Source organism: Heterocephalus glaber, unplaced genomic scaffold (genome assembly GCF_053883595.1).
Source record: "Heterocephalus glaber isolate CG9 unplaced genomic scaffold, H.glaber_assembly_v1.0 deba00001608, whole genome shotgun sequence".
NCBI lineage: Eukaryota > Metazoa > Chordata > Mammalia > Rodentia > Bathyergidae > Heterocephalus > Heterocephalus glaber.
The window spans coordinates 31,428,563-31,440,653 of record NW_028258379.1 but is presented as its reverse complement, the minus strand read 5'-3'; the positions used below and the strand labels follow the sequence as shown (position 1 = coordinate 31,440,653).

General features: G+C 36.7%; 1 protein-coding gene across 1 annotated transcript in view; it reads left to right on the top strand.

The window, feature by feature from the left end:
- Unc79 (unc-79 subunit of NALCN channel complex) overlaps nt 1-12,091 on the top strand; it is a 231,959-nt gene that overhangs the window by 162,871 nt on the left and 56,997 nt on the right. The window contains 5 exon segments of the mRNA XM_087195499.1: nt 322-429; nt 3,773-3,889; nt 6,348-6,431; nt 9,707-9,809; nt 11,897-12,037. Coding sequence (XP_087051625.1) covers nt 322-429; nt 3,773-3,889; nt 6,348-6,431; nt 9,707-9,809; nt 11,897-12,037 — 553 coding nt within the window.

Below are 12,091 nucleotides of genomic sequence, written 5' to 3'. Positions count from 1 at the left end.
ATCTTTAGGTATTAGATGAAAAATTTAGTATGGGAAGATTAACCGACTAGTCAAGGACATGCATTGTGAACATTCTCAGCTTTAGCTTTGTAATCATGCTATCAGTCTCTAAGAGACATATCCATAGATGCAGGATGTAATGCCGAATCAGTCCTCTATGGAACTTTGAAACCATTGTGTATGTTATTCCCTTAATCATAGGACCAGAAAGTACATAAAGATTTGAGTGGGTGTAGTAGGCAAGAGGGAAAAAGATGGAAAATCCTCTTATACTTGCTTTTTCTAAGTGTTCTGAGTTTTAAATAATGTTTCCATTTATAGATCCCTCTACTAAAGGACTTTCAACTTTGGAAATGCCACGAGAGTCTTCATCTGCCCCTACATTAGAAGCAGGTGTGCCAGAAACAAGTAGTCATTCCTCAATATCAAGTAAGATTTCCTCTGGTGATCATTTTACTTGTGCACTGATTTTGGACACAATCTGCTGCATTGTTTTCAATTTTTCAATCTTGTTTTATTTTTTCCTTTTTAAAATGTTATGTTAGCTCTTTGGAGACACTATGTTATATGCTCTATGAGACCTTGAGGCGTAGCATGGCCCACTTTTGTCCAAGTATCTGACTACTCATATGGTTACTGACTAGCCAATAATCTTAATTTGTTGAAGAATAATCACTGAATTTTATCATTCAATAAAATAAAACCTATCTATTATAACCTAAGCATAAAACATGGCTCTGGTTATGCAGCATGTGCACAGCACCATCCATGGCAGGATTATACACAGAACATGTTTATTAAATTTGAGTCACTTCTAACATTGACAACATTTTATCTAGTTATCATACAATAAATTTATCATATATCATGATCTTACAGTCATGACTGAATCTAGCATTTTTGGATTGGAAAATTAAACAATATGGCATTTTACAAGTTCCATAGGAAGCTGTTGTTTTGAAACTGCCTCTCATGTGGGTCCTAGACTTTTTCTGCAGGAAGCTTGAATTCCATTGAGGTTCCATTAGGGTCAGTGGAGTCAAAAAGACTTCAACATGGGAAGTTCTTAACAGGAATCAGAGATACATAAAGGTGTACCTTGTGCAAACCTGTGTCACATGTTCTGACAAATTTTGTGTTCCATGTAGATGCTAGCTGAGGAGCTAGTTAATTTTCATTTGACCATCTTTTGAAATGAGAATAATCCTCAAAAGCCAAACAAAGATCTTAACATAAATTCCGGACTGGTAGTATGAAACATCATCATCATCTTCATCATCCATTCATTTGTTCATTCATTCATTCATTCAGAAATTATCTATTATCTTCTGTGTGCCAGGCATTGTGTTTGGCCCTGAAAAAAAAAGGTGAATAAATAAGATGCCCCTTGTTCTTAAGTTTACAGTCATAACAGTAACAATGCTACCATTTATTTGACACCGGTCATGGGCCAGGCACTGTGCTGAATGGTTCACGGCCATTATTATCTGATCTAATCCTTATGTCAGCACTGGATGGCAGATTGTTTACCCTATTTTATAGGTTGGGAAACTGAGATTTCAAGAGACTAAAATGACTTGCCTAACATCACATAGCTACTAAATGATAAAGATAGGAATTGATGTTAGGACTGTTAAAACTTCTGAACCCAGATTCTTTTGCATTGTACCACACTGTCCAGGAATAATTCAGAATCAATTGTGATAGATACAGAATTTCTAAGAAATAATTTCCAAGTTGCACTTATTTGCCCTTTGGTAGCAAAGAATGGCTAGTTCTAAACCTAATTGTTCTTTTTTTATAACAAAAAATCTGTTTGATAACAAGATAAAATGCCAAGTTTTAAGTCCACATACAGTATTAAAATCATGAAAACATATTTTCTCCCTCTAAAGTCATCTAAAAACAGTGAATTCTAGTTAGGATTTCAAGTAGATACAATTTTAGATATTCAGATAAATGTATCAAGCTCATTGTGATCCCAATGTCATGACTGAATATAGCCTCTTTGGATTTAGTTTATTAGTGTATCATTAGTTTTCCACCTTTCCCTTCCTTGCCATTAAAAGCATTGCACTTTCTACCTCTTGGAGGCATGATACCAGGTGCCTTAAAGGCTGAGCTAAACATTAAGGAGTTTTACTCTCAGAAATTCTGTTGTCTTTAAAAACAATTGAAGAGGCTGGTGATGAAGCTTGCTGGTAGAGGGCTTACCTAGCATGGGTGAGGCCCTGGGTTTGATCCCCAGCACTACAAAGATCAAAAAACAAACAAATGAAAAAAAGAACCCAGAACAAAACTGAGAATTGGAGAAATTATTCTGTTACTGTTTTTAAATCCTTATTGAGTCTGTAAGAAGCTACTAATGTTTAGATTTGTTAAATCTTAAAGTTTTCTGGTCTTGAATTTTAGTTAAAATTTTACTTTTCAAGTGAATTATAAAATTAAATTTTACCAGTCAACAGCCAAAATCAGAGACATTTAATATTAAGTTGATTAGTCATCTCCCTGTTCAGTTAATATGGACTCCAAGACATAAGACTTTCCATCACGCTCTTTTCTTGCTCAATATGCTGATTATTTTGTAGCTAACCATGCCGTGACCACCATAAACCAAGCAGCATGCTAATTACATTAGAAATAATGTTATAATTGATTTCACTTCACACCAAGTTTGTGTCTTGGTACCATGATTGTGAAACCCATGTATAACATTTAAGGTTTTCCAGGAGCCATACACTCATCCTGATTTCTACCATCCTTTTCTAAGGCATGCAGTTCATAGCTTGGGTTTCTGAAAGTGTACTCATAAGAGAGTGATAAACCCCGAGTTGTCTAATATCCAGATGTTTGGGGCATGTAGAAAACACACACTGGTGATGCTCTGTCTGTTGCACTGGGCTGGTTGGTAGAGACTGGTGGCACTACTGCTCACAGGGAAATAGGAGCAAAGGAGCTAGGCAGTTTTCTAACTGACCAGTGTATGCTAGCAGAGTGCTTTTTGTTGTTTTCTGGTTTGAAATGTGTATAATTCACTAGTGTGATATTTGTCAATGCTTAACTGCAGGGTAACAATTTTACTATTGTTTTTTAAAACAAAGATGTGTATTATAATATTCTTATGAAATGTTATTTGACTCACATTTTTTAAAAATCAGTAGATGACACACCGTACAGAGTTTGGAAACAGTATTAAATTTGGAGATGATATGTTTTGGTTTTAGGACCACTTGAGTTGCTGATTGGTTCCAAGTAACATAAGTTCATTTGCTTTCATTTCTGTCTCTAAAAACTGGGGTTGATATGTGTCAGCGTACTCCAAAATACACACACACACACACACACACACACACACACACAGGAAGCTAATGGGGATATGATGAAGATTGAAACTATGTATGCACACGCCCTGTTAAAGAAAGTTAAGCTATAAATTCAAAATTGTATTATCTATCTTAAATCCTTTATGGAATATGGCAGATATGTAAATAAAGTAAATGAAAATTACTTCATTCAGTTGTAACTGGGGAACTGGGGTAACTACAGGCTGCAGATCACTGCTACAGGGCACTGTTATTATCTATACCAAGTAAAGAAAAACATTTGGAATAGCAGAGACCTTATTTTTTCACTCGGATAGAAGCATATCATTTACCAAAAATTACCAACAGCTAATGAAGATTCAGTTAAGATTCATATGGATGTGTAGAGCCTTTGTGTGCTGTAGAAATTTATTTCCCCTAGTAATCATCTCCTAATTTCCTCCATATAGCTCAGTATAGACAGATGAAAAGGGGATCCCTGGGAGTTCTGACAATGAGCCAGTTAATGAAGCGACAGCTGGAACATCAGTCTAGCGCCCCCCATAACATCAGCAACTGGGACACTGGTGGGTCAAGCTTTTTCTTCTTGTTTTACTTTCAGATTAGCTAATGCCACTTTCTCTGTGTCCACTCTGCTCCCTTGTTAAGGAATAAATGTTCTCTCATACTCTTTGGTTCAAATACTTTTTAAAAAATTAAAGTAATTAATAAATCTGCTTAAACTTTCCAAATATTCCAGAGCAAGCTGTTCTTCCATCTAGGCTGGTCCAACTCTTTTTCTTCTAAGACCTAGATTCCAAATCTTAGGTTATTGGTCTGGGGAGGAGGGAATGGAACTATGATTTCATGATGTTATTTAAAAAGAACACACACCAGGTTATCAATATTCTCTTTTATAAATTTAAAGTACCAAAAATAAGGGCGTATTAATAATCATACTAACAAATGTCAGCTTAGTGAAGTCATGGTCTGCCAGTAGGTTTGGGAATATGAGTTCTGTGTTTTAGCCAGCAGGGTCACCAGCTTGCAGCCGCACACCCTCATGCTCATAAGATGGAACTGCATCTAACCTCAGTTTTAAAGTAAGAATTGACTGCCATGACATGTCCATTTTAAACATGATCGCTGCATTTTCTAAATTTTGTTACCACATTCTGCACATGTTCTACCTTTTCAAGCCAGTAGTACTATCACAATCCTCTTTTAAGTGCCTGCCTTTCCTTTTTTAAAAAATTAAATGGGTCATTTGAGTTAACAAGGTTATATATGTGAGAGTGAAGCTTGCATATGGTATGAAAATGAAAGGGTTCATTATTGTGATATGCTAAGGGGAAACATATGACTATTAATATTGTGGTTATTTGTACTTTCTGGTTATGGTTTTATGAGAATATTTCAATATTCTTCCTTACGGTTAGGAATTACAATGTCCACAAAACCAAAATCTTGATATTCTGCTATTTTTTTGAAATCATAATATTCATATATATATTCATATATGTCATCTTATTTGTCCTATTATTCTTTAGAAACAAAGATCTCATCTAGTTATCTAAGTCCCACATACCACACCCAAGGCCACATGTAATAGTTTCAATTCCCGGACTTTTTAAGGTTAACATTTTATAGGTTTAGCATTTTGTTTAGTGATATGTGGGAGTAAACTGTAAATAGCCAGAAGCCAACAGGCAAAGGAGAGGAGGAAAAGGACACTGGTTAGCTAACCTCAAGAACTTATTTGATTTGGATGAAGTCTTTCCATCCATACCAAAGAGTACTGTGTTTCTCTCTTTATTAATGCGAGCTGAGGATGGCAGATTTATTTGGCTATATCTCTGGCATTAAATGCCCAGGTTGTCCTGGGGGTTTTGAAGATTATTTTACCACATTATTGCTTCTTGTAACAAGTAGCTCAGCCTAAGCTATTTTAGTTCTGACTATAATTACTGCCTACTTTGATAGACTTAGAGGAGTTATAAAAAGATCGGGTAAACTGATCTTAATTTACAAGCTGAATATTAATCTATAAAAACCTACATAATGCCAAATAACCCATTTAACTGAATTTTTCACTTTTTAACCAGACTTCATTTGACCTTGTTCATATCACTCTGGCTTCTCATTAATATTTCCCATTTACATACTGTCTGAATTTCTTTCTCCCAAGTTTTCTGGGGCTTGTTTCCATCTTCTGAGTTGGTTCTCTAATCTCTATATCCTGTAGAACTTCATCTCAATATTCTTGTTTTTTTATTAGTGTTGTAAAAAGGACTTCCCATGTCTGATCCCAGAGGAAGAGTCTATGTGTAATATGATGTCAGGTGCATGTAACCTTAAACCACAAATGTTGACTCAGTGACTCACTGGTCCCCACAAGCAGAAATCTGGTCATGTAGACACACTGAGAAAGGCAGCCTAAAACATGGGTCTTGATGATTCACCTCAGCATGCACCAGCTCACTCAGAGCACCTGCCTCTGCTCCATCATTGCATCTAGTTAACTTGCTTATTTGTTGTTTCATGTGAACAAATGTTCCTGAAGTCCCTCTCCTCCACTTCTACTTCTGCCCCTTTATTCCTGTTCTCCATCTCTATGTCAAATGATGTCACTTCCTTCTACCAGGTCCACATGTTTTCTGTATCAACTTTCTGATCATTACCCAAAATTATTACTTTTTTACTTAATGATTTGCACAAAACACTTTTTTCATGGCCATGAGATTGGCCTTTCATTTCATACTAGGAGATACAGGCTTTGTACTTTTTTGAAGTGGGCTGGGATCTAGACTTTTTTGGGGATAGTTTTGGATGCTTTCCTGCTTTCAGATGTATTTCTTTTAACAAATGCCAAGTTTGTAGACAAACACCAAACTCTAAATTCTAAGATGTATCATTTAAATATTAATAATCAATAATAATAATGACCAAAACAAGGCCCCAAGAGATTATTGGTTATACTCATTGTATCTATGAATTGTACTAAACTGACCACATTGAAGACTGAAATGCTGTATTTATCCACAGAACAGATACAGCCTGGAAAACGCCAATGTAATGTGCCAATATGCCTAAATCCTGACCTGGAGGGACAGCCATTGAGAATGAGAGGTTGGTTGAGTTTCAGAATTTTAGACTGTAAAAGCTGCGAAACTGTATGTGTCCATCACTGAGTCACCCAACAGGTGCTAAAACCAGCTTCATGAAGTCGTCCGGGGAATTGGAATGCATAACATCTCATCTTTGAACATAACTAACAGAAAGCTCTTCCTTATGGTGACTTTCTAATCTTTGGAGGCACACAAAACAAGTCTAGTATCTCTCACATTATTTTTTTTGACATTTGAAAATAATCAAATAACAGTTGATTATTCCCTCATTTCTAAGCCAGATATTCCTGCATCCTTCAACATTCCTTCTAACATTTACCAGCTTTCTGTGTCACTCCATATCTACTTTTCTGAGCATTGTCCAGCTTATCTATATTTCTTCTAGAATGCTGAGATCGTAGGTGAGCAGCTTCTTTTCTACTATTTGAGGTGAATTATGAAAATTTACTCTTTATGCTGCACATGGGAGTAAGCTGCACATAAATCTGTGCTAAGATCAAAAAAGTTTTTATTTTCAAAATTCATTCCTATGAATTTTTACTACCGAAACAGTTGTTCTTTTTAAAATTCAGAAAACAAATTAACTTATCATTGGTAACATACACACCCACACATACACACACAAAGAATTATGACTTCTTATAATTAGTCCATTAAATAAAGCAGATCTGTTTTTGTTAAAGACAATACTACTCTTGTGGTTTTCCTAAACTGTGAAGAAATATTTATATCTAGCTTGCCTAAACACTTCTTTGACAATGAGTAGTAAGTTTAGCCTCTGTCAGATGAGGTAAGACTCTTCTCATCTATGGGGCTAGGAAAAGCTTTTTTAAAGTAAAAGTATGAGTGGTTGAATATATTTTTGGTGCTTGTTTATGATCTGGTGTCTCAGGAGCAGTGCAAGTGGTTTGAGGCTAAGTTGGCAAAAGATTGCAAGTCAATCTCTTTTATGGTAAACAGCAGTGCATTGGTGCAACTGGATAATTGATGTGTGTATCTGTACTTTAAGACATTCACTCACATTTTATAGTTTCTTCTATCTCTGAGACTCTCAAAGGGCCTTTTTGTTAACATCTTAAGCTTTGAAGGTGGGCTTTGGAGGTCTTTATTCAAATTTCTGAAAACTCTGTGTTTCTCCTTCTAATTCCATACCGAAGACATTGCGGATATTCAGGAGGGGAACCAGTAGGGGTGGTCTCAGAAGTGTTGGCAGCAACTGGGTGATAATAGGAGCTTCCTTTAACACTGCAGACTTAGTTGTGACTCAACTACAGCAAAAGGTCGGTGAGGTCTTGCTTCCTTTTTTGCATTTCCCACCTTGTGCATTACTCTTTGTTCCCACTTCAGTAGTAGGACTCAGAAATCCACTTATTCAGCGAATGTAGCTCTATAATATGCCAGATAAGTTAATCTATCTGCTTAAATAGATGACTGTGACAAATATTCCATCAGACATTCTGTGCTATCATATGGAAAAAACAGCTACAAAATGCTACTGTCAAAAATATTTCTTCCTGCGGCCGCCTGCCTCGCAAGCCCAAGGTCCCGAGTTCGATCTCCAGTACCAAAAAAACCCAAAAAACTTCTTCCTTTGGTGATGATTGTTTTGAAGCCACCAAAATGACTGAGTCCTTCTCTTTTGTTGACTTAAATTGTGATTACTATATAGCAGCAGTTGGCAATTATCCTGTGAGAGCCTTGACCCAGAGTTGATTTTGAAATCACTCTCTTATGCTTCTAGTAAGACTGTTGGAGGCATTTTGGCACCTGACTGACACCGTCTGTCAGGGTTCAAGAAATGTGGAGTACTGCATTTGAACTTGCTGTGCTTCGGTTTCTTTAAGCAACATGTCTTTTATCTTGGCCTACTTCTTGCCTTTCCTACTATTAATCAAGTTATACTTAGGCTTACAATAGTCAAAACAACATCTTTATGAAAGAATCCAAGATCTTGGTTAGTTATATACTTAGGTATACTTAGGAAAGAATGTTATCCCAAAGACAACTGATAAATATAGTAGTACAATTTGTATTCTACTTGGGAGTTTAGGAAGTGACATAAGGTTATTTCCAGACACTTTTCCTTGTGTTTGATTTTGCAGATTTACTTCTCAAAAATACATTTTGCAATCTTTATTTGGGCAAAGCACTCTATAGTATGGAAGCATCTTGATTTTTTTTTAAAAGCTTCAGGATCATTTTTTCCTCTAAGATTGAAAGACATTGCCCATTTGGCTAGGTTTCTAAAAATTTTAATTTTACTCCTTTGAAAATGAATTCTATGAATCATTATCATTCTCCTATTTAAGAAGAGAATATAGTTTTATTTTTTCAGAACAAAGTTATCAGCTCTTTGATGAGAAAAATTTATTTAATGACTTTTTTTCTGACTTCTTTCTTGTTTGAAGAATTCAGTCCCAGTTATTACTTTTTAGAATGGGACATTATTCTGGATTGTCACTTTGGGATTCTTCTCCAATGCCTCATCTGCACAGTTCCCAGAGAATCTGTCCAGCACTGATGGCTTTATTAATGAAGAATGCTGTCCCAACTCTACACACTCATCACCAGAGGATGTTGCTAAGACTCCTGCCTCAGACTTCTCTGAAGGCATGAAATCCTAAAGTTTTAAACACTGTGCAATTGACTGGCTGAAGTGGAGTGAGTCATGAAATAGTATCTTCAAAACACTTGATGTTTCATTCATAAATACTTCAGTTAGAAAAGTGAAGTGTTTTTGCTTTGGCGCTTATGATAGTTCCCCAAATTAAAAACTGAACTGATATTTCTTAACTCAGATATCTCCCTTTGCTATGTGTGTGAAGTTCTGTGATCTTATTCCCTTCCCAAATTAGCAACACTTCAGCGTTAAGAAACATTTGTGCTTTTAGAATTGCAGTATCATAGGAGTAGCTTCCACTTAAGCCTAGCAAATAAGAGTGTTAACAGAGTTAGGGGTACCTTAGACTAGATTACTCCTTTGGTGTTATCTTTGTCCTAGTAACTTGTTGGCACATCTGAATTCTTTCTGATTTTTTCAAAGTCAAAAAGCAAAGGAGAAGTGGATGTCTAGCTCTTAAAATGATAGAAGCAGACACAATTGCTGTCTTTCTTGACTTCGTTTTACTATTGAGGGCTTTCCACAATGCAATTGTGATGTCCAAGTCATGGTTGTGTGAATGTGATCTGTGGAAGGTCTGTAAGAGCAAAATAGGGTCTCTCCTAGCCCCAGAAGATGCTCTTTATTCACCAGTTGTCTCTTTGCTGCTTACCCAGGTGCCACTAAATCCAGCCTGCTCTCAGCACCCAGCATAGTGAGTATGTTTGTGCCTGCACCCGAAGAATTTACTGATGAGCAGCCAACGGTGATGACGGACAAGTAAGGTCACATAGTTATTTTTTCACCAAGTTTATAGAATTAGAGTTTGGTTCCCAGGGCTGTGAGAATGTATCAGAGGAAGTATGCTTTGCTTTTAAGTCATAATGTGTTCTTTAAAAGGCTGTAGCCATACATGTTGGTATGCATTTATGATTTCAGTATGCATATGGTAGCTGTATTATGTGAGAAGCTTTTCTTTGTGCTTAGGCATTTTTATTTGGACAAATGCAAATAATATCACTTACTAGTCATAGAAATAATTTTGCACCAATAAAATCCCTCAATTAGAAACTTCAAATTCTTATATTGAGAATAAAGATGAGACTTCATTCTTACCCTATCCTGCCTGCAGAATCTTTCTCTCAGTCTCAAACTGGTTGTCATCTCCCAGCTTGTCAGCCTCCAATACTCCCAGATTTCTTCTAGGATAAAGTCCAAATGCTGTATCTTATTAGATAAGCCCTTTAGCTTGTAAATAAATGTACCAATCCTCACCAAGAACTCTTTCCTTAGCCCCCAACCTTTTCCAGAACATTTCTGATGTGTTCTTCCTTCTGTGACCTCATAGGTGTCCTTCTTTTTGAACTTTCCTTGAAGATGTAGATGAACACTTATTCATGCTTCAAGACCTAGTTTTAGGCAGGGTTTCCCTAACTCCACAAGGCAGAATTAGTCATGCCATTCTCGAACTTCTTGTAGCATCTGGTACATATCTATTCTAACACTTACCACATTGTATTTATTTGTTTAAGAATACATGAACATGATCTATAATAGATTTGAGTTCCTTAGGGACCAGGACCTTGTCTTCTGTATTTTATGCTGTAAGCTCCCTGTATATTGCTGGGCACATAAATCCTTGTTCAGTGAGTAAGATAAAGAATAAAACTTATAGGATCTCAAGTTTGGAGAGAACTCCTTGGACTAAGAAGGCTTGCTGAAAAAGGCAACTCAAATGACAACGTGAGTAATCTTCTGATAAAAGGAGAGGAGTGAAAGATGGAAGGGGCTGGCACGAGTGTCCATGCAGCTGGCCACCCATCACTCACTCAGTAATGAGCTGGCAGGCATCGCTGAAGAAGAGAAGGTGCCTATCTTATACAGCTGCCTTGGGCTGCTTACCCGGGAGCTGTGAGTTACCTGTGAGGGCTCTGCTTTGCTCCTCCTTTAGTTTAATTTCCCTGTCTCATGTTCTCCTGACCCCAAGTCCCAATTTTTCCTAGTTGTTTTTTACAGGCACTTCATTTGTCCTTTTCTACTTACAAATGTAAATTCTCTATGTTAAAAAAGCAATTTGTAAGAAAATATTTATCCTCTTTTTGGCTTATATTTAGGAGGTTTTCAGATGAAACGGTCACAGTAGCAATCACAGCTCTGGTTTCTTCTCTATTCCTAGGTTTATTTTTCACTTTTTAAAGCTGTTCATTTTATAAAGCTGGTGTTAGTTGAGTTGAATTAAATGGAACCTAAATTAGGATATTCCAATGAGAAATAAGTTGTAAGTTACTTAAAAGCGGGTGCCATTGTTTGTGTTTTTACATGTTATGCTCAGTAGGTCTAGAAAATTCATAAAACTGGTCGAAATGAGCAGTAGGGAAGAGGCTCGATCCAGACCCCCCAGGATTCCTACAGTTCACTTGAGTTCCCTGTCTCTTGCTCACAAATACAACAATGTGGGGGAAAATTTCTATTCATGCCTAGGCGGTTTTCATTTTCAATTTTGAGAAATGAGAAAGGATCTAGTTATTGACTGTCCCTAATCATAATTTCAGGTGTTTAAAATCCCAGCAGCTTCACATCATTATAGTCCAATTGGTGCTCATTCTAAAAGGGAGCAATGACACATATATGCAAGCAAATGCTTGTAAATTCAAAGAGTGTTTTCAGAAATCAAAGAAACTTTCCCAGTCTCTTTCATGTGTGTTCTCTCTGTGCCTGTGACGATGGTAACACTGCAGTCTCCGGCTTACTGTTAGAGTGGGACAACTGGCTTCCTTTCTGGGACTTTTCCAAGACTCATGGTTGTATGTTATATCTTCAAACCCTAACTGACTTTCACAGAAAGTATTCCTCTCTTTTCTTTGCAGATGCCATGACTGTGGAGCCATTCTTGAAGAATATGATGAAGAAACTCTTGGGCTGGCTATTGTGGTCCTTTCCACATTCATTCATTTGAGCCCAGACTTGGCAGCTCCTCTGTTGTTGGATATAATGCAGTCTGTGGGAAGGTAAATGTCAGCTTTTGTTTTGTTTTGGTAGGAAACAGCCCTACTTAAATAAAA